At 57.7% G+C, this 21,755-nt stretch overlaps 4 protein-coding genes across 4 annotated transcripts; all 4 read right to left on the bottom strand.

Moving 5' to 3' along the window:
- Positions 1-29: 29 nt before the first annotated feature.
- LOC129736599 (protocadherin gamma-A10-like) lies at positions 30-3,170 on the bottom strand. The gene has a single exon (XM_055717617.1). The coding sequence runs from the start codon at positions 3,167-3,169 to the stop codon at positions 377-379; it is 2,793 nt and encodes a 930-aa protein (XP_055573592.1). The 5' UTR covers position 3,170; the 3' UTR covers positions 30-376.
- A 4,326-nt stretch (positions 3,171-7,496) lies between these two features.
- On the bottom strand, positions 7,497-11,687 carry LOC114014250 (protocadherin beta-15-like). The gene has a single exon (XM_027797270.2). It carries the CDS (start codon positions 11,124-11,126, stop codon positions 8,685-8,687), a length of 2,442 nt encoding a protein of 813 aa, XP_027653071.2. The 5' UTR covers positions 11,127-11,687; the 3' UTR covers positions 7,497-8,684.
- Positions 11,687-14,706, bottom strand: LOC129736600 (protocadherin beta-16-like). Its single transcript, XM_055717619.1, has one exon. The coding sequence runs from the start codon at positions 14,303-14,305 to the stop codon at positions 11,807-11,809; it is 2,499 nt and encodes an 832-aa protein (XP_055573594.1). The 5' UTR covers positions 14,306-14,706; the 3' UTR covers positions 11,687-11,806.
- Positions 14,707-14,760: 54 nt separating this feature from the next.
- Positions 14,761-20,330, bottom strand: LOC102052410 (protocadherin beta-16-like). Its single transcript, XM_055717618.1, has 2 exons — positions 17,542-20,330; positions 14,761-16,097 (listed from the first exon to the last, which is right to left on the bottom strand). Exons 1-2 carry the CDS (start codon positions 20,206-20,208, stop codon positions 15,978-15,980), a joined length of 2,787 nt encoding a protein of 928 aa, XP_055573593.1. The 5' UTR covers positions 20,209-20,330; the 3' UTR covers positions 14,761-15,977.
- Positions 20,331-21,755: the final 1,425 nt, after the last annotated feature.

Raw genomic sequence — 21,755 nt, 5'->3', positions numbered from 1 at the left:
ATGGTTACCAGCTGATGTAAACACACAACAGTCACACACCATAACATTCCTTTGGCCACCAATGTGTCTTATACCCATCTGCAGCCCCTCAAGGACAGCTCCCAGGATGCCCGTCAACAGCCCCTCACAAGTCGCGTGGTGTTCTTGGACCCTCCTAATGTGCCAGCACCTCTCACCAAAGGGCCAGTCCCCCAGGCCATTTCTCTGTGACATAAACCATTATCAGGCCTGGAAGCATTCCAAGAAGGGAGGCGTATGCTCTGCAAGGCTCTCAGCAGAGCCTGGGGGTGGATACCGAGCAAAGCAGGAGTCCCGAGCGCTCCCTCAAGGCCATGCACCCCCACACACCCCCGCGCCTGTCCTGCTGCGGTCGTGCCTACGCCTCCTCCCCTCGCCAGCCCCGCGAGAGAGCGCCAGGGACCCTCAGCGCCCCTGCCTGCCACCGCAGCCGGAGCGCCGGATGAGCCAGCCAGGCACGGGCCCCGCGGGAACGAGAGGCAGGAGCGCACCGAGGCCCTGTGCCCGCAGCTGCACCGGCCTTGCCTGCGTGCGCAGAGGGAAGGCAAGGGGCAGCGAGAAACTCCAGAGCGGCAGGAAGGAAAGGCAGCCAAGCGCGGGCAGAGGCACTCACCGGGGGCGCGGCGGGGTCGTCGCCGAGCAGCGGCGCGGGCTCGTCGGGCGGCGGCCGGGCCGGGAGGGTGTCGCAGCAGCTGCCGGCCGACAAGCGGAGCTGGCTCTTGCGCGAGTCGGCGGTGAGCGACACCTCGTGCGAGTAGGAGTGCAGGAAGGCGCGGACGCCGTCGATGCCCACGAAGTGCGAGGCCGGGACGCCGCGCGCGGCGCCGCTGCCCGCCGCCAGCAGCTGCGAGCGGCGCCAGCGCCGCAGGCGCAGCGCCAGCAGCAGCAGCAGGAAGGCGAGGAAGAGGCAGGACACGGCCGCCACGGCCACCACCAGCCAGCGCGTCAGGCTGCCGGCCGGCTCGCCCGGCGCCGCCGCCGCGCTGCCCAGCTCCGAGAGCAGCTCGGCCACGCTCTCGGCCAGCACCACGGTCAGCGTGGCCGTGGCCGACAGCGCCGGCCGCCCGTGGTCCTTCACCACCACCACCAGGCTCTGCCGCGCCGCGTCGCGGGCCAGCGGGAAGCGCGCCGTGCGCACCTCGCCGCTGTGCAGCCCCACGCGGAACAGCCCCGGCTCCGTCGCCTTGGCCAGCTCGTACGACAGCCACGCGTTCTGCCCCGCGTCCGCGTCCACCGCCACCACCTTGGCCACCAGCGCCCCGGGCTCCGCCGAGCGCGGCGCCAGCTCCACGCCCGCCCAGCCCGCGCCCGGCGCCGCCGGCGGGTACAGCACCTGCGGCGCGTTGTCGTTCTCGTCCACGATCACGAGCCGCACCGACACGTTGCTGCTCAGCGCCGGCGCGCCGCCGTCCTCCGCCCGCACCCACAGCCCCACCTCGCGCACCTCCTCGTAGTCGAAGGAGCGCAGCGCGTACAGCGCGCCCGTCTCCGCCTGCACCGACACGTAGGACGAGAGCGGCGCGCCGCGCACCCGCCCCTCCGACAGCCGGTACCGCACGCGCGCGTTCTGACCCCAGTCCGCGTCCGCCGCCCGCACCGTCAGCACCAGCGCGCCCGCCGCGTTGTTCTCGGGCAGACGGGCGCTGTAGCGCGCCTCCGCGAACACCGGCGCGTTGTCGTTCACGTCCAGCACCCGCAGCGCCAGCACCGCGCCGCTCCACAGCGACGGCGACCCGCCGTCCGCCGCCCGCACCGTCACGTTGTACTCCGCCACCTCCTCCCGGTCCAGCTCCCTCGCCGTCACCACGCGGTAGTAGCCCTCAAACGACTTCTCCAGCCGGAACGGCAGCCCCTCGCCGATGCTGCACCGCACCTCGCCGTTCGCCCCCGAGTCCCGGTCCTGCACGTGCAGCAGGGCCACCACCGTCCCCGACGGCGCGTCCTCGGAGATCGCGCTCAGCGCCGACGATACTGTCAGTTCGGGCGCGTTGTCGTTTACGTCTGTCACGCTGATCGCGACTTTGGCCGTGTCGAAAAGGGCCCCACCATCATGCGCCTGCACCTCCAGTTCGTACGACTCGGCTTCCTCGAAGTCCAGGCTCCGCAGCACCGTGATCGATCCCGTCTCAGCGTCCAGGTGAAAAACCTGCGGTGCCAGGTCCTTCGTTTTCTTCAATGAGTATTTCACGTGCCCGTTCAGCCCCTCGTCGGCGTCGGTGGCCGTGACGGTGATGAGGACGGAGCCCACGGGCACGTCCTCCGGCACACGCACCGTGTACTCGGCCTGGCTGAACTGGGGCGCGTTGTCGTTCGCGTCCAGCACGGCCACGCGGATCCGCGCCGTGCCCGTCCGTGCCGGCTCGCCGCCGTCGCTCGCCCTCAGCACCAGCTCGTGGAACGCCGCCTCCTCCCGGTCCAGCGCCTTGGCCAGCACCAGCTCGGGGCGCTGGTCCCCGCCGGGGCCCGCCTGCACGGCCAGCGAGAAGTGCTCGTCGCCGCTCAGCTCGTAGCTCTGCAGGGAATTCGCTCCCGCGTCCGGGTCGTGAGCCTCGGCCAGGGGAAACCGCGACCCCGGCGCTGTCGTCTCGCTCATTCTCAGCTCCGTTTCTGTGTCTTGGAAGCTTGGCGCGTTGTCGTTAATGTCCGTGATCTCCACGTCGATGCCGTAAACCTTCATTTCCCCGTCCACTATCACCTCACAGCGCAGCACGCATTTCTCCACCAGCCGGCAGAGCTGCTCTCTGTCTATCCTCTCCGCCGTCACCAAGTGTCCCGTCTTCCCGTGCAGGGCGAAATACTGCGCCCTGCCTCTGTCTATGATGCGCACGCCGCGGTCGGGGAGCGCGGGCAGCTGCAGCGCCAGGTCCTTGGCCACGTCGCCCACGAACGAGCCCTTCGGCATCTCCTCGGGCACCGAGTAGCGCAGCTGCCCCCACGCCGCCTCCCACGCCGCCAGCAGGACGCACCAGAGCAGGGCTCGCTCCCGCCGGCCCCAGGGCTCTTCCCCCTCCGCCATTCTAAATCCTGGCAGCAGCCGCCTGCTCGCCCCTCCGCACTCCGGAGCCGGCCTGCGGTTCAGCTCTGCCGCCGCGCTGCTCCCGCCGAGCCTTTCCTCCGAGCAGTCCGGCTCGGCTCGTTCCCCGCGCTGCATGGGCTGGGGCCGTGTAGTCCTGCCGCTCGCTCGCTGCTGCTGCTGCTGCCGCCCATCTTCGGACACATCACGAGCCGACAGCGACACTCGCAGTCGCAGGCAAAAACTGCCGCGCTCTGGCGCAGGAGCCGCCCTCCGCCCTCTCGGCTTCTCGCTCCGGCTCAGCCCGTAGCACCTGCTGCAGCCCCGCGTTTGCGAGCATACCTGATAGCAGTGGGAACACATTCACGGGACATGCACGCATTCAGGAGAGTCTCTCTGACAGGCCCTCTCCACCGGATTGCTTCACAGAATCATTGAAGGATAGAAAATAATAGAATGATAGAATATAGCATCATAGATTTGTAGATTCATAGAACCAGAGAATCACAGTCTGTGTTTGAAGGCACCTTTAAAGATCACATAGCCTACCCCACCCCATCCCACACACCCCCGCAATGAGCAGGGATATCTTCAACTAGATCAGGTGACCCAGAGTCCCGTCCACAAAGTCACAGATTGTTCGGGGTTGGAAGGCACAACTGGAGATCATCTAGTCCAGCCTCCTGGTAAATCAGGTTCAACTAGGCCAGGTGTCACAAAATTGCAACCAGGTGGGTTTGAATGTCTCCAGAAGAGACTCCACAACCTCTCTGGGTAGCCTCTTCCAGTGCTCTGTTACCCTTAAAGTAAAGATGGTTTTCCTCATATTCAGATGGAACTTCCTGTGTTCATGCCCATCGCCCCTTGTCCTGTACTTGGCACCACTGAAAAGAGCCTGTCGCCATCCTCTTGACACCCGCCCTTTAAATATTTGTATACACTGACTAGATCCCCTCCGAGTCTCCAGGATAAACAGTCTCAGCCTTCTCAGCCTTTTCTCATAAGGGAGATGCTCCAGTCCCCTCATCATCCTCGTACCCCTGCGCTGGACCCTTTAGCCCGATCTTGAATGTTTCCAGAGATGGGGCACCTACAGCTTCTTAGGCAACCTCTTCCAGTGTTTCGCTACCCTCATTGTAAAACATTTCTTCCGTCTATTCTGAACCTACCCTCTTTTAGTTTCAGACTATTACCCCTTGTCCTATTGTCCCTATTAAAAAGTCTGCCCTTGTCTTTCTTAGAAGCCTCTTTTACGTACTGAAAGACCACAAAAAGGTGTCTTCAGAGCCTTGTCTTCTCCGGGCTAAACAACCCCAACTCTCTCAGCCTTTCCTCATAAGAGAAGCGTTTCATCCCTCTGATCATTTTTGTGGCCCTCCTCTGGACCCACTCTAACAGGTCCATGTGTTTCCTGTGCTGAAGACCCCAGAACTAGATTCAGTACTCCAGGTGGGGACTCACCAGAGAAGAGCAGAGGGGCAGAATCACCTCCCTCAACCTCCTGGCCACACTTGTTTTGATGCAGCCCAGGGCATGTTTGGCCTTCTTGGCTGTGAGTGCACGTTGTTGACTCATGTCCAGTTTTTCATCCATCAGTACCTCCAAGTCCTTCTCCGTAGGGCTGCTTTCAGTAACTGTATTGCCCTGGCAGTGGTGTAGGACCTTACACGTGGCCTTGTTAAACTTCATGAAGTTTCTGTGTGCCCATTTTTTAAGCTTGTCCAGGTCCCTCTGAATGGCATCCCATCCCTCAAGCATGTCAACTGCACCACTCAGCTTGGTGTCACCTGCAAATGTCTACTGTCTATGTCACTGAGTAAGATATTAAATAGTACTGGTCCCCATACAGACCCCTGAGGGACAGCACTCATCACTGGTCTCCATCCAGACACCGAGCCATTGACCACCACTTTCTGGATGCGACCACCCAGCCAATTACATACCCACCAAATAGTCCATCCATCAAATCCATCTGTCTCCAATTTAGGGAGGAGATCATGTCAAAGGCCTTACAGAAGTCCAAATAGATGACACCTGTAGTTCTTCCCTTGTCCACTGATGTAGTCATGCCACCATAGAAGGCCACTAGGTTGGTCAGACAAGACTTGCCCTTGGTGAAGCCACACTGGCTCTCAAAACACCTCCGTGTCCTCCATGTCCCTTAGCGTAACTTCTAGGAGGATCTGTTCCATGATCTTTCCAGGCACAGAGGTGAGGCTGACAGGTCACTAGTCCCAAGGTCCTCCTTTCTTCCCTTTTAATAAATGGGTGCAATCTTCCCCTTTTTCCAGTCACCAGGGACTTTACCTGACTGACATGACTTTGGAAATATGGAGAGTGGCTTAGCAACTACATCAGCCAATTCCGTCAGGACCTTGAGATGCATCTCGTCAGGTCTCATAGACTTCTGTATGTTCAGGTTCCTCAGGTGGTCTCAAACTTGATCTTCTCTTACAGTGAGAGGGACTTTGCTCCCCCAGTCCCTGCCTTCAGGTCCATCCACTTGAGAGGTGTGGGAAGAGAGACTGCCAGTGAAGACTGAGGCAAAAAAGTTGTGTACATCAGCCACCTTCTCCTCTGTTGTTACCAGTTTGCCAGTCATGTTCATTGGTGGAGGTACTCTTTCTTTGACCTTCCTTTTCTGGCTGACACACCCATAGAAGCCTTTCTTACTATTCTTTGCATCCCTTGCCAAGGTCAGCTCCAGCAACACCTTGGCCTTCCTGATCCCACCCCCACACAACCAGGCAATGTCCCCATACTCTTCCCAGGACACCTGCCCTTGCTTCCGCTGCCTGTGCATTTCCTTTTACTCATCCAGGCCAGTCTCTTGCGCTCCTTTCCTGATTTCTTACATGTGGAGATCTAGAGCTCTCATGCTCTGTGGGAAGTGTCTTTAGAGATCTACCAGCTTTGTTCTGCTCCTTTGTCTCTGATGGCAGTTTCCAAGAGGGTCCCATTGACCAACCCCTTGAACAACTGTAAGTTTGCTTTCCTAAAATTCAGGGACCTGACTTTACCTGGCCCATATCCCATAGGACAGACAACTCCACCAGTGCATGATCACTGTAGCCCAGGCTGCCTCTAAGCCTGAAGCCTCTGATTAGCACACTTGCGTTGGTGACCAACGGGCCCAGAAACACATGCCCTCCAGTAGGGCTGTCGATTACCTAGCCTGAGAAGTTATCTTTACTAAAGGGCATCTCCAAAAAGCCCCTTGGGAAAGCTCAGCAGTGTGTTCAGGCCCTCCAATACAGGAAACAGCCTCCCCCTCTCACAGGGTAAAAAACTTAATAAACCATCTAGTTAACTGCGTCAGACACACAAACCCTCAAGGTGGAACGACCCGAGAAGCACCAGTTTTACACCCAGATGGGCTGGTTCCTTGTGATCTCAGTAAGGGACACATGCCGACTATCTCAGATGTCATCCACGACCCTGTTTATTATAGCTCACCCTATTGGAAGAGATTAGCATAGATAATCCTATGTCCCTTTAGATGCAGAGAACCCTCAGAAGAGCAGCTTCAAACATGACCCCAGCCATTCACAGCATGCCATGCAGACTGTGGTCATAGAAAAGAATAGTGTGCCCCTGTTTCAGTCATTCAAGTCATTACAGCACTTTCCTGCAACAAAGCAATTCTATTCATCATTTCTACTGTGTCAGTAAAAGAAGTTCCCATGCAGTCTTCTTGCTCACAGGTGCCTTTCTCACCACTAACAACTGGGAGCTGCCTGCAGGTTCTTTGGTTACAATGAGCTGACTGAGTTTATACTGCTGACCAGGGATTTATGCAGTACAACACAGCACAGCACAGCACAGGTGTGTCTCTTCCTAGATTAATGGGATACTGGATCACTCAGTCCTCGATGCACAATGGTTTTCAGTTAGAATCATTACACCAGCCTGTCCCCAGGACTTACCTTTTTCTCAGAATCTTTGCAGAAGGGATGGCTGTAGTTCTCTGCATTTCCAGAGTGAATCCTCTCCCTGGAAGTAGTTTTCACCCTCCAATTAACCACCTCAAGCTGCTACCCCAAACACCTCTCCAGAGGAACACATATGCTTTGTGAAATCCATCCTCCAAAACCTTCAGAATCAAAATACTTTGTGCTCAAATGATTTACAGTTCCTATCAGCAGCTGGAGCCATTTGGACAGTGGGAAATGTCACTTTCCCCACCTCATTGCTTAGGGTAGGGGCCAGTCTCCCTGGGCCTGGAACTAACTGAGCCAAGTCACAAACAGAAGCTCAGAAGACCCATACAGGCCTGCCAGCACTTTTCTGCTCCCAATAATTTCCCTGCATGCTTTATCAGCTGCATCCCCAGACTGAGGAAGTGTCCCCACTCAACTCTGCCTCAGCCAAGGGACACAGCAAGAACACCACTCCCAGCCTCTTGAAGAACTTTGACAGAGCTTTCCAGAAAGAACCTCTCCCAAAGACTGTCTCCGTACAAGGCATTCAGGCTTTCTCTTTATTTCACTATTACACACAAGGGTGTCCCTGTTTACAACAGAACAGTGTAATAACTGCAACACAACACAGCGTGAGGGTTTCCAAATATTCCGTGCCACATTGCCATCATTCAAACAATCTGTTACTGTACAATGGTATTTCTGAAGAGGAACAGGCAGGACAACGCTCAAGCACAGTTCACAGGGTAGAAGGAGAAAGGGCAAAAAGGAGAATGCAAATGCTCTAACAAAAACCTAGAAAAACCGTATCGGGATGGCTGTCCACTCCCACCAAGAAGCCTCTGATTTCAGGAACAACAAAGATGAGACCAGACTCTATGGCCCCTTTCCCTGTTCATCTTGATTCTACCATCAAAGTCCTCTGATGTAACTGGAGGAGTTTCCTTACAATGCACCCAAAAACAATGAACATGCTTTCCCAGCTCTGTACAGTTACAGTCTATACCAACACCATTTGTGCTGCAATCCCAAGGAAACAGCCCACCCACCTCCCTCTTAGGGGCCCAGGGAAGTCCTTGTGGTGTGTTTTTGCTGCTCTGCCCTGGAGAAGAGGAGACTTCTGAACTCAAAGGATCAAAATAATGTTCTTGCTTGCTGAACTGTAATGATGCACATTGCGATGGTAAGATTCACCAGCCAGCCTTTGTGCAGCATGTGCAGACACACAACAGCTGTCCAGACAGACACCATGGCAGAGCGCACAGGTCTCACAAGCAGACATCCAGAATGCAGAGAAGAGCCCAGTGCTGGCACCACTGTGGTGCTCACCACCTCCTTGCCTCCCTGACCCGGGAGGAGGGCTACATGCATTTCAGCAAGCACCTGATTTGTGTGCTTGGCCGTGCCAATGCATTACAGCACAGGATTAGAGGCCCACAGTAATGCCTGAGAGCAGGTTAGACAAGAACTTAGCTGAGGACCCTGGACCCCACTCTTGAAGCATTTAACGGCTGTAACAGGGCTGAAACATATGATTACCAGACTGAGGGAGATTTTAGTTCCTTTTATTTCTACTTTTGGAGGGGGAGACAATCTTTCTTACTTAGAATTTGCAGGAAATTGGTGATGCCTGTTGCAAAGGCAGATTTACTCTGGAGGAAGCATTGCAGATGTTGTAGCCCTGGTCCCTTCCTTTTGCAAGGCATGAAGCCCCTGGCTGTGCTGACTCCATGCTAGTTAGAGGAAAGACTACGGGGCTGTTCGGCAGAGAGCATCCCAGGATTGCCTGGCACCACCTCCTCTGCAGTGGCAGGGCCTCGGGAGAAATCTTGTTCATCATGGGTGCCCCCTCCCAGGGCATGGTGCTGCAGAGGCAGGCTGGGGAGGATGGGCTTCAGGAATTTGAACTCACTGTTGCCCGAGCCCGTTGTGAGGCTGATCTCATAGCAATAGGCATGGGGCAGGGTCCCCGCAGTGGCTGCATCAGCTAGGTCACTCTGCAAGTTGCCAGTGCCATAAAGCACATGCCCATCCTTCAGCTCCTTTCTCTTGCACACCTTATGAGTGATGAAGGCTGCTGTGGACACAAGGAAGAGGAGTGAGATGAAGACCAAGGAAATGATTAAGTATGTTGTCAGGGAGCCATCCTCATCCTCCGTGGCCTGGCTGCTGTGTGGTAGGCCCACATCTGAGAAGTCACTGAGCAGGAGCGCGCTCAGTGCCGCTGTGGCTGACAGTGCTGGCTGCCCATTGTCTCGCACCAGGACAACGAGCTTCTGCTTCATGGCGTCTCGCTCTGTCACCGGCCTCCTCAGTCGCACCTCCCCGCTTTGGGCACCCACCACAAACAGCCCGGGGTCGGTGGCCCTCAGCAGGTGGTATGAGAGCCATGAGTTCTGCCCCGAGTCTGCATCGACAGCCACCACTTTGGTGATGAGGTACCCCACCTCAGCCGAAACGGGCACCAGCTCATTAGATGGAGGGCTGCTGTCCTGCGAGGGGTACAGCACCAGCGGTGCATTGTCATTTTCATCCACCACTACAAGGCGGACAGTGACATTGGAACTGAGGCGAGGAGAGCCTGCATCGGAGGCGCTCACCAACACCTCGATCTGCCTCACCTGCTCATAATCCAGAGGCCGCAGCACAAATACATGCCCGTTCTCAGAGTTCATAGAGATGCAGGAGCAGGGAGGCTGCTCTGCAGAGTGGTGCGGTGCCAGGAAATAGGTCACCTTGGCATTGGGCCCCACATCGGCATCAGCAGCACTGACAGCTCCAACGAGCACTGTGGGGACATTGTTCTCATGCACATACATGGTATACGATGTCTGGTTAAAGACAGGTGCGTTGTCGTTGACATCAGAGATGTCCACCGTGAAGGTCTGGGTGGTTGTCAGAGGAGGTGACCCTGCGTCTGCTGCTATGACAGTGAGGATGTATCGAGCCATCTCCTCCCGATCCAATGTGCTCACAGTTACCAACTCATAGTAGTTCTTATAGGCTGGCCGCAGGGAGAATGATAGCTGGTCCTCAAGGGCACAGGAGATCTTGCCGTTGGCACCAGCATCCCGGTCCCTGACAGTGAAGAGGGCGACCACTGTCCCAGGTAATGCATTCTCCGGGAGGGGGCTGCTGAAGGAGCTGACCACCAGCTCCGGTGCGTTGTCATTCACATCCAGCACCTCCACCAACACCTTGCAGATTGCTGAGAGGCCCCCGCCATCTGTGGCCCGCACACTGAGCTCATGGTTCTTTGCCACCTCAAAGTCCAGAGGCTTTGTGAGTTTGATTTCTCCGCTCGTCAGGTCAATTGCAAATGCTGAGTCACGCTGGCCCACTGTTTGGCTGAACTTATAGGAGATGGCCCCATTAACTCCCACATCCCGATCAGTTGCCACCACACTGAGAACCACAGAGCCCTCCGGCGCATTTTCCAAAACCTTCACAACGTACCTCTCCTGTGTGAAGACAGGAGCGTTGTCGTTTACATCTAGAACGACAACGTGGATTTGGGTGGTCCCACTCCTGGGCGGAGAGCCTCCGTCCACAGCAATGACACTGAAATGCACCTCTGCCTGCTCCTCTCTGTCTAGCGGCTTTTCCAAGACCAGTTCCACGTATTTGTTGCCCTCACTCCGGCTCCCAAAGGAGACACTGAAGTACTCGTTCTCGGGGGTGATGCTGTAAGCCTGGACGCTGTTACTGCCCACATCCAGGTCCCGAGCCCCCTCCAGCGGGAATCGCGAGCCCGGGTCGCTCTTTTCCAGGATCTTAAAAGTGAGTGATTCCTCCGGGAAAACAGGCGCGTGGTCGTTGACGTCCTCCAGGGTCACCTCGACCCGGAGGAACTGCAGGGGGTTTGCCAGCAGGAGCTCGAAGGGCAGCGTACAGGTAGCGGAATGCCCGCACAGCTCCTCCCGGTCCAGTCTCTCTGCCACTACGAGGCGGCCGGTGCCGCGGTCTAGGCGAAAGCGCTGCCGGCCGTCCTCCGAGGCCAGGCGGGCGCGGCGAGCCACTAGCTGCGCCGGGGCCAGCCCCGCGTCCTCCGCCACGTTGGCGACCACGGAGCCGCTCTCCCGCTCCTCGGCTACGGAGTAGCGGATGGGCTCGCAGCGCGCGTGCGGCAGAGAGAGGAAAGCAGAGAGACAAAGCACTTGCCTGGCGATCGCCATGTCGGGCCAGCGGGCAGCCTCCGTCTCGCGGATCGCCGGTGCCGGGCGGGCGCGCTCCCTCTCGCCGAGTCCGGCTGGCGGCCCGGCAGCGGATTGCGCGGACCCCACTCGCCGCCGCTCGCCGCGGCTGCCCGGTTGCGCTGGGTAGGGCCGTGCTTGGCCGCCTCCCCGCCCTCCGCCGCTCTGCGCCGCCTTGGCCGGGAGCACCACCCTGCGGCCCGCGCCGGGACTGCGGCCGCCGCCCGCCGCCGGCTCGCCCCGGCACACTGCCCCGTGCGCACACGCCGCCCCCGCTCGCCCGCGTGGGGGCCCCGCGGCAGCACGCCGCGCCGCGGAGGGAGGCGCCGGGAAGGCGTGCCGGGAGCCCCGCGCGGCCGCCGCCGCAGCCCGAGCGCACGGACAGCGCCGGCAGCTGCCCCGCGCCTTCCGCCGCCTCCCGGGGCCCGCGGGCAGGCGGGCGTGCTTGGCTGCCGGGAGGCCGGGCCGGGCACTCCGAGAGGCGCGGCGGCGAGGCGAGCTCGGGGCGCTTCCCACGGCGCCGTGGGGCGGGGGCTCAGGCCGCAGGGACTGAGCCGCCTTCCCCGGCCGGAGGAGCCGGGCGAGAGCCTCCGCAGGGGCAGCGCGCCGGGCACGGCACGGCACTGCTGAGCGCGGGGAGCGGAGGCGGCTCCCAGCGAGCCTCAGGCATGGACGCGCCCGGCGGCCGGCCAGCCCGGTGGCGGGACGGCAGGAGGGGCCGCGCTCCCCGGGCCGCCTTCCCTCTCGCCAGCCAGCTGCGAGCAGCACGGCCCTTCCCCCTCCTGGCCCGCTCCACTTTCAGCGCTGCGTTTCAGGCTGGGCAAGACGGGCCTCAGGAACTGGAATTCGCTCCTCCCCGAGCCGGTGGTCAGGCACACTTCGTAGCGGTAAGCCGGCGACAGTGTCCCCGTGCCGGTCACGTCCACGCCGTCGGCGGCGAAGTCGCCGTCACCGTAGCTGGGGGCAGAAGGGGGCGACAGGCGTGCTCGGAGGCGGGCCTTGCAGAGCTTGGCCGCCGAAAAGGTGAGGACGGAGAGGAGGAAGAGCGACGAGACGCAGGCCAGGGAGGCGATGAGGTAGGTGGTAAGCAGGTCCTCCTCGGGCGCCTGCGGCTGCTGCCTCCCCGCAGGACCATGGGAGAGCTGGAGGAAGGCGTCGGAGAAGCCGTCCACCAGGGCGATGCCGAGGGTGGCGGTGGCGGAGCGCGGCGGCTGCCCGCGGTCTCGCACTAGCACGACGAGCCTCTGCCGGGCCGCGTCCCTCTCCGACACGGCCCGCGCCGTGCGCACCTCGCCGCTGTGCAGCCCCACGCGGAACAGCCCCGGCTCCGTCGCCTTGGCCAGCTCGTACGACAGCCACGCGTTCTGCCCCGCGTCCGCGTCCACCGCCACCACCTTGGCCACCAGGTAGTCCGCCCGCGCCCAGCGCGGTACCAGCTCGCCTGCCGCCGCGCTGCTGTCGGGGGGCGGGTGCAGCACGACGGGTGCGTTGTCGTTCTCGTCCCGCACCACCACGCGTAGCACCGCCTGGGCGCTGAGCGGCGGCGAGCCGCCGTCGGCTGCGCGCACCGTCACCTCGAAGGCGCGCACTTCCTCGTAGTCCAGCGGGCGCAGTGCCCGCACGGTTCCGCTCTCCGCGTCCACGGACACGAATGATGCTGCGGAGGTTGCGCCCGGCGGGGGCGGGTCCAGCGCGTATCTCACGCGGGCGTTTTTTCCTGCGTCGGCGTCCGTCGCGGTCAGGCGACCCAGGCTCTTCCCCGCCGGCTCATTTTCGCTAAGCATCATAGTGTAAACGGCCTGGGCGAAGGTTGGCGCGTTGTCGTTCACGTCTATGAGCCTCACGAGCAGCGTTTTGGACGTCGTGAGCGCGGGGGAGCCCTGGTCGCGGGCCCGCACAGTCACGTTGTACTCTGCCACCTCCTCCCGGTCCAGCTCCTCCGACGTCACCAGCGCGTAAGCATCGGCCGGCAACAGCGTGATGCTGAAAGGCTGCTCACCCGGCAGCTCGCAGCTCACCCTGCCGTTGTCCCCTGAGTCCCGGTCCCGCACGTTGAAGAGGGCCACCACGGTGTTCGGCGGGGCGGCTTCCGAGAGGGTGCTGGTGAGGGAGGTGATGATCACCTCGGGGGCGTTGTCGTTCACGTCCTGCACCTGCACCTGCACCTTGCAGTGCGCAGATAGCCCCCCTCCGTCTGTTGCCTGGACGTCTATCTCGTAGGTCTTTGTTTCTTCATAATCCACCGACTTTTTGAGTCGAATCTGCCCTGACTCTGGATTTATTTTAAACGTGTGGCGATTTTCCTCTGAATTTTGCACTATGGAATAGGCTATTTCCCCGTTCGTTCCTGAGTCTAAATCTCTAGCGGACACTGCCACCACAAAGGTATCCTGGGAGCTATTTTCTAATAGCGGGACTTTGTACAGACTCCGGCTAAATACCGGGGCGTTGTCATTTACATCCAGGACTACCACGCGGATTAAGGCTGTACCAGAGCGCGGTGGAGACCCGCCATCTACAGCCGTGATGGTGAACGCGATTTCAGCCTGCTGCTCCCGGTCCAGGGCACGGTCCAACACCAGCTCGGCGTACCTCCTGCCGTCACTCCGCCTCCGGGTGTAGATACGGAAATACTCGTTCGAGCTGATACTGTAATGCTGCAGACTGTTGTTCCCCACATCTGGATCCTGAGCACTTTCCAACAAAAATCGAGCCTCTGGCACTGCACTTTCCGGGATCTTTAAAACTATCTCTTTATTTAAGAACACAGGAGAATGATCATTGATGTCTGTGAGGCTTACCTCAGCTCGGAAGGACTGCAGGGGGCTCTCCAGCAGCACCTCGAAACGCACCAGGCAGGGCTCGTTCTGCCCGCACAGCTCCTCCCGGTCCATCCGCTCTCGCACCACCAAATCCCCGCTGTGCTGGTTCAACTGTAAATACTGCTTTTCTCCTTCAGGAACGAGCCGAACTTGTCGAGCCGATAATTCTTCACCGGTCAGTCCCAAATCCTTAGCGATATTCGCCACAAAGGAGCCTCTCTCCGCCTCCTCGGGCGCAGAGTACCGGGCGGTTTCTGCCCTCATCCCTGACACGCAGAGGAGCAGGACCAGAGCCGCTGCTGGCCGTAGGAGCGGTTCCTCCCTCTTCGTCAGCTCCATTCCTTCTCAGCGAACCGATTTCTTCCCCCTGTGAGCTGGATGGAGCTGCCGAGCCAGCCTGCCGAGCTCTGAGCAGCGCAGCCCGGATGGTGCCGCCCCGCCCGCCCGAGCCCCGGCGCGGTGGAGCCGGGAGCTGCGCGGAGCCTCCGCGGTCGGCAGCGGCACCAGGCGGCCAACCTGCGGAAAGACACGGAGATCTCCCAGCGCGGAGCCTGCGGGAGGGACCCAGACCGTTCGATTTCTCTCTTACGAGGTCAAAGGCATAAGGATTTAGCTGTCCATACAACCCTGTTCAAAGTATGGCCTCCGCTTGAGTGAGCAATGCTTCTCTTTACCTTTTATTTGTAAAGGAGATTTATTTAAAGCTTTTTTTTTTTTATGTGTCCCCCCTATAACGGTTTGGACTGTTTATACACAGTGAAGAAATGAGTTTTAGCCCGTTTAGCTAAAGAAAAAAAGCTGTGTATGGCTATAGATGTCCGGCATCCAGAGTGAGCTGGTCCATGAACCACGCATGGCAGCGATGGCCATGTAGTAATTCTCGGTGGGTTTCTGGAAGGGACCGAGATTGTTCCCCCAGTTCACGACCTCTCAAGGCTGGGAGCCCTCGCAAAGAGGCCGGAGGCAGCATCTCTCAAACCTCAGCTTGGCTCAGAAAAGGCCCCTCCACCTTACTCTGGCTTCTGAGAGCAGCCTACTTTCCAGATCGCTCTGATTTCCCCTGCATAAATTCCATCCCAAATGCAGGGATTTATTCCCGAAATCCTGCTCTTTGGGGTGGCTATTTCCTCAGCGATGACTATGAGAAGTGACCTTCGAGACCGCACACTCACCTGAGGGACTTTCAAGTAGATTTTATTGTTTTCTGTCTTCAGGCATTTGGCTCTAAAAAATGTGTGAGCGACGGGAAATACCACATTACTTTATAGATCAATACTGATTAATGAAAGAAAAACTGAAAGCTTATTGACGCCCTATATTCTACTATACCTTAAGTTTATTGTAAATGGTTTAGCTTACTTTAAAACTACAGACAGTATTTTTAATTCTCTACTACTGTATACCCCAAAATTCTGAAATGTTAATTTCAACTTCACGTTATGAAGGGAAAAAAAAAAAGAATACATTGCTCAAAGCCCACTCTGCAGTGTGGAGAACCTGTAAACTCTTGATCAAATACACAAAGTGTGCCACTGTCGGCCGTTTGTAATGTAATCAGCTTCTGCTTGTTATTAAGAAATTTCTTTGCAAGCACCACTTAATTTTGCTTAATATTGTTTGGTATTGAACAGGCTGCAGGAAATTAAGACATTATTACAGATCCCTCTGCATAAGAAAAAACACAGAAAAGGTGATGTAGAAAAAAGTTCTCTTGAACATCTGCTTCCAGTTCTCGGTACTTCCCTTAACATTTAGAAGCGGTAGCACTCTCACAATCACACATCAGGTCTAAGTGTAATCAACATGCAACACAGTCCTCGTCCCATCCATATCACAATTACAAAATACCTACATGAATAAAGTATGCTCAAGAGGAGAGTGTTTTTGCTCTCTCACAGAGAAGCTTTGTATCTCCCTGGTACTTTTTTTGGTGGGTGTTTGGTCTCTTCGTTCACTTTTCCCCGTGAGCATGTTAGCCAGTGAGGACAGAGATGCTTGTTTTTCTCTTCACTTACTGATGGCTGACCCAAGGGTTTTGATCAGAATTGATATTTAGCTCCATCCCCTTGTTTGCAGAGCAAGCTGCTTCCGCAGGTCTGGGACCCGTGTCTTCGGGGAGGGGAGCTCTGCCCTGCAAAGAACAGAGAGTGGAGGTTGTCATTTGGGTGCTGAAGGTAAACAGGCATCAGCGAGAATCTTGGAGGTCACGTCTTACACTACTGCATGAGTGACACCAGACCACCAGACTCTTCCCTATCCAGAGCCAAAGAAAAGGTTGGACTAGGTGGTGGGTCTCTGACCTGAACAGGGAAAATCTAAAGCCAGAAACCATCCTCCACTGTGGACATCACAAAGGCACTAATGAAACCTTTTATGAATCTGAGGAAGTAATTTAAGGCGGTAAGAGCCCGAAATAAAACCACTTTCTCACAAACAGGAAATGTGATATATCAAGATGTGTCCTTATCTACGCTGAGGCCACTGCGACTGCGGTTCTGAGAACCCGCAGTAAAGTTAGTCCAAGTCATCAGTGGCGATTAAATACAAAAACTTTAAGGGGTAAGAAGGTGTGGGTAGGTCTTCAACCTCATATGTTCATCGTCTAGACTCCTGTGAAGTGCTAGATGGATCCCCAGAACTGGTAACCCCGTGTTTTAGAAGTCCCACTTGGACCCAGTGAGAGAGTGAGGGGAGAAGAAACTGTTTCACTGATCACCCCTTGCCTCTCCCATGCTCTTTGAAGCTGGAGGTTGAGGGGCGCCTCAGCTATGACTCTGAGTTCACAGCAGGACTGAAAAGAAAGGTGCTGGTACTGCCTGGGAGAGCCCACCTGGGCCAGGAAAGGACTAGGAAAGCGCATTGTAAAGTCAGATAACCACATTTTCCTGGCTGATACTGTTCATGCAAGCCACAAAAATATAAGGGAATTTAATGGCAGAGAGCCCCGCCTCCATAGACTCCAGGAACTTGTAAAGCAGCTTGAGTTCAGCACCGCAACCACCCTGATGAACGGCACCTGGCAGCGCCGGGCACAGGCTCCTAACAGCAGTGCAGGGGACACCGTGAGTGATGTGACTGCGCTTTGCACTATTGTCCCCACAGCCCCAGCTGACGCTGAATAGAACCCACTACATTCCCGGTGCTGCAGCCCCCGGGAGGAGCGGTGTCGCTCCTGCTCTGGGTCCCTACGGGCTCCACACAATGCATGGACAGGACCCGCTGTGTGGATCACACATCTACACCTCTACTTCTCACCTTCTCATGGTCCAGCTGCCCCTCTTTGTGGTGATGCCAAAGACTTGATCTAACGCGGACACTCAGAGCATACAGCTGGATGCAGAGAGGTGCGGTTAGTCAGAACTTAGGGAGCAGCTGAGTCGTGCCGGATCCTCCTGGGAGGCCCCCGACAGCGGCTCTGGGACCCTCTTCTACCCTCTCCTCCCTCCCCAGCAGCTCCTCCACCACGATCTCCGCAACATCGATAGTCCTTCCTGCCAGGGATGACGCCCCACCCCCACCTCCGCCCTACTCGCTCCTTGCTTCTCTCATCGCCCCGGCGCGGCCACGTCCCTCACCTGTGCAGCCCAGTCACCTTCTCCCCTGGGGCTGGCTGCCTCTTGTGAGCACACCGAGCTCCGCTGCTCGCCCGGACCGGGGGGCAGCCCGGCGGGGAAACAGGGGAAGAGGGGCCTGAGGAACCGAAATTCGCTGTTGACTGTCCCGGCGGCGAAGCAGACGTCGTACACGTAGTTGCGGGGCAGGGAGCCCGCGTTGCTCTCCGTGGCAGCCTTCGGGAACGTGGGCAAGGGCTCCGCCTGGCTCCGCCTGGCCCGCCGCACCTTCACCACCACGGCTGCCACCGCGGTCGCCAGGAACAGCGCCGAGACGCAGGCCAGGGAGGCGATGAGGTACAGGGTCAGTGGCCCGTCGGGCTCGGCAGCCGGCGCCTCCTCACTCACCCGCACATGGGCGTCGGAGAAGCCGTCCACCAGGGCGATGCCGAGGGTGGCGGTGGCGGAGCGCGGCGGCTGCCCGCGGTCTCGCACTAGCACGACGAGCCTCTGCCGGACCGCGTCCCTCTCCGACACGGCCCGCGCCGTGCGCACCTCGCCGCTGTGCAGCCCCACGCGGAACAGCCCCGGCTCCGTCGCCTTGGCCAGCTCGTACGACAGCCACGCGTTCTGCCCCGCGTCCGCGTCCACCGCCACCACCTTGGCCACCAGGTAGTCCGCCCGCGCCCAGCGCGGTACCAGCTCGCCCGCCGCCGCGCTGCTGTCGGGGGGCGGGTGCAGCACGACGGGTGCGTTGTCGTTCTCGTCCCGCACCACCACGCGTAGCACCGCCTGGGCGCTGAGCGGCGGCGAGCCGCCGTCGGCTGCGCGCACCGTCACCTCGAAGGCGCGCACCTCCTCGTAGTCCAGCGGGCGGAGGATATAAACATCCCCGTTTTCAGAGTTGACCGACACGTCGGGCTGCAATTTGCCTTCCTGTGGCACCAGCGTGTAGTTTACGCGAGCGTTTTTTCCTGCGTCGGCGTCCGTCGCGTTCACCCTGCCGATCCGGAGCATGGGGCTGCTGTTCTCCGCGACCGACATGGTGTAAACCTCCTGGGTGAACTCTGGGGGATTATCGTTCACGTCCGATATCTGCACGAATATGCTTTCCTGAGTGCTCAGCCGCGTCGTGCCCCAGTCCGTGGCTGTGATGGTGATGTTATACAACGCCGTCCTCTCCCTGTCCAGCGCCTGATTTGTTCTCAGTTCGTAGTAATTATCGAAAGTGGGGGTGAGGCTAAAGGGCAGGTCCCCATCGATCGAACACTCTGTCCTGCCGTTGTCTCCGGAGTCCTTGTCCCGCACACTGAACAGGGCCACCACGGTGCGGGGCGTGGCGTCCTCGGGAACGGAGGCTGTGACGGAGGTGAGCACTATCTCCGGGGCGTTGTCATTCATGTCCAGGACCTCCACCTGCACTTTGCAATGCGCAGACAGCCCCCCGCCGTCCATGGCTTTCACCACCATCTTGTGCATTTTCGCTTCCTCGAAATCCAAGTTGCCCGCGACCCGTATCTCCCCAGTGGCAGGGTTCAGCTCGAAGAGCTGCCGGGACCTCTCCAATGTCTGCGTGAAGGCGTACCGCACTTTCCCGTAGGACCCTTCGTCGGGATCCGCAGCCGCCACTCTGACTACCAGCTGCTCCGGGGGGCTGTTCTCGGGCAGGCGCACCTCGTAGACCTCCTGACGGAAGACCGGGATGTTGTCATTGGCATCCACCACCACGATCCGGACCTGGGCTGTGCCCGATCTGGGTGGCGAGCCCCCATCGGTGGCGGTGAGAAGTAAAGTCAGTTCTCGCTGCTCTTCACGGTCCAGCTGGCGCTGTAGGACGAGCTCCACGTATCTCAGTCCATCTTTCCCTGTTTCGAGAGCGAGGGAGAAATGCGAATTGGATTCGAGGCTGTAGTTCTGTAAACCGTTACTGCCCACGTCCTTGTCCTGGGCACTTTCCAGATGGAAACGGGACCCAGGAGATGCCGTTTCCAGGATCTCTAAAACCATCTCCTTCTCCGGGAACACGGGGGAGTTGTCGTTCACATCGAGAACCTCCACCTCCCCTCGGATCAGCTGAAACGGATTTTCAAAGAATATCTTAAAAAAGAGTGTGCACGTATCGCTCTGCGGACAGATTTCCTCTCGGTCCAGCGACTCCTTTGCCGTCAGGGCTCCGGTGTTTTGATTGAGGCGGAAAAGCTGCTCGTTCCCCTCGGACACAACGCGGGCCTTGCGAGCCGCCAGTTGGCTCGGAGAAACCCCCAGGTCCTTTGCAATATTGGCGACAAAGGAGTCCCTCTCCATTTCCTCCGCCAGAGAATAGCGGAGGCTTTCGGCCCTGCTCTGACACACGCAAACGCACAGAATAAAGAAGATCACTTGCCTCTTGCTGTTTCGGCTCCATCCCACACACGCCATTACTCTCCAGAAAAGCCATCCACCGTCCTCCGTGCCTCCCAGCATTTTTAAGCAGGGTCCGAGGCAGAGCGGTGCTTGTCCGGAATCCGGAGGTAAGGGGGTCTGAAGCCTCCGAGCACCCCGACCCGTGCCCGCCGCGCTCCCCAGCAGCTCACACGGGTTTTTTGTTTCCCTGCGCCTGCAGACGCGGCGGGCAGAGCCACCGGCCGGTCCGTGGCCAATATCCCCACCCAGCGTCGCAAGGGGGAATAGTTCCCTCCGCACTCGGCGCATTGCTGCGGATTCGGAGTTTGCTGTTTGAATCTGCACTCTCCATGCCAAACCGAAGGCAAAAGGCGCAGTGTAAATGCGCTTCTCGCTTGGAAGCGGGCTCCCTCCCCCATCTAGAGCGCTGCTCTGGGCGTCTCTTCCCAGCTCGCAACCGCGAGCTCTTTATACACAACTTTTGGTTTTCCTCTGTGTTGTGTGGGCATTGCAAGATCTGCCACTTCCAGAGGATGCACTGCAGGATTTGCCTTCTCTTCTCCACTTGTTACTGAGCACAGGGCAGTTAGCAAGTGGGGCGGGTCAGAGAAGCACCGCTGTTGAATATGAGATCTGGTGCCAGAGAGCTTACAGGAGAAAAGGCCCCATAAGTAAATGCTTCACCATCATGCTAGCTCACCACCATCCTAGAACGATAATGCTGTTCTAGGACACATCACTCTAATGCTGTTTTCTTCACATTGTGTACCACACCCCACCCAAAGGACACACAGATTTAACACCTTTCTGTGTGAAAAGCGGATTTTTCCTTATTTGACAGGAATATTCTCCCCTCCTGCCTGTGACCCTTGTACCCATAAGAAGATGTATCACTGTATAACACATGCTTGAAAAATGTCCCCAGCCACACACAAACGTCAAAATGCTGCAACCTGTTTTCATATTTTGGAGGTATACTGTCCTTCCTCCTCTAATGTTACCACACAGGCTTAGAAATACTTTAGAAGTTCCTGTGCTCAGAGGTCAAACCTCAGCTCCTATACCTGTGTAAGGATATATGGCCAACAGCTATTTAATACAGAAGGCAAGGAAACAAGCAGGAGAGCTCGTAAATTAACACCCCAGATACGAGCCGGAGCTAATGAAGCCAATAGAAAGACCAGGGATCTAACGGCGCCGATCGATAGGCCATTAAAGCAACCACTGAAGTGTAAACTCCAAGAGATACAACCAGAAACTCCGTAAACAAGAAGGGGGGCGGGGGGAGGGAAGTATTATTATGGATTATCAGAAAGGGTCTAACAGGGAAGAGCAAACTGCTTACGAGATGTTTGAGGGGGGTTCTAGGAATATGCAAAGCACATTACGGGATTATTAGAGGCAGAATCAAACTCGGTAAAAGGGAGAGGTCAGGAGTGGATTCGGGAGGAACAACCGTGGGGACATGGAGGTGGGACGGGAAAGCGAGGGGTCCTAAGCAAGGCCGTGGTAGTGCGAACCAGGATGGGTGCCGGAGACCTGACAAAACCCCCAGGGTCAGGCACTCACCGCCGGCCCTGGGGATTGATTTAGATCGCGACTGCGACTGCAGATGCAGCGGCGAGCACCGTCAGATGCGCACGCGATATACTGGTGCTTCCAAGAGCAGTCTTCCTCTTGCAGAACAAAACAAAACGAAACAAACAAACAAACAAAAAAAAAAGTGGAGAAAACAAAATACAGCTTGTGCTACTTATTTTTGGTTCCAGCAATTTAAATTCAGCTTGTACTTTAAAAGGAACCACGGTATTTTATATATATATATATATATATATAAAGTTTCCTAACCTCCTTGA

Source organism: Falco cherrug, chromosome 8, assembly GCF_023634085.1.
Source record: "Falco cherrug isolate bFalChe1 chromosome 8, bFalChe1.pri, whole genome shotgun sequence".
NCBI lineage: Eukaryota > Metazoa > Chordata > Aves > Falconiformes > Falconidae > Falco > Falco cherrug.
The sequence above is the reverse complement of the archived record's forward strand: the minus strand, read 5'-3'. Positions and strand labels throughout refer to the sequence as shown.

What these genes read in the sequence shown, in the direction of transcription:
- LOC129736599 (XM_055717617.1), bottom strand. Translation starts at nt 3,169, where the DNA reads ATGCAGCGCGGGGAACGAGCCGAGCCGGACTGCTCGGAGGAAAGGCTC.
- LOC129736600 (XM_055717619.1), bottom strand. Translation starts at nt 14,305, where the DNA reads ATGGAGCTGACGAAGAGGGAGGAACCGCTCCTACGGCCAGCAGCGGCT.
- LOC102052410 (XM_055717618.1), bottom strand. Translation starts at nt 20,208, where the DNA reads ATGCGCCGAGTGCGGAGGGAACTATTCCCCCTTGCGACGCTGGGTGGG. An exon ending in AAGGTGACTGGGCTGCACAG is followed by an intron (nt 16,098 to 17,541) that starts GTGAGGGACGTG and finishes TGTTCTTTGCAG; the next exon opens with GGCAGAGCTCCCCTCCCCGA.
- LOC114014250 (XM_027797270.2), bottom strand. Translation starts at nt 11,126, where the DNA reads ATGGCGATCGCCAGGCAAGTGCTTTGTCTCTCTGCTTTCCTCTCTCTG.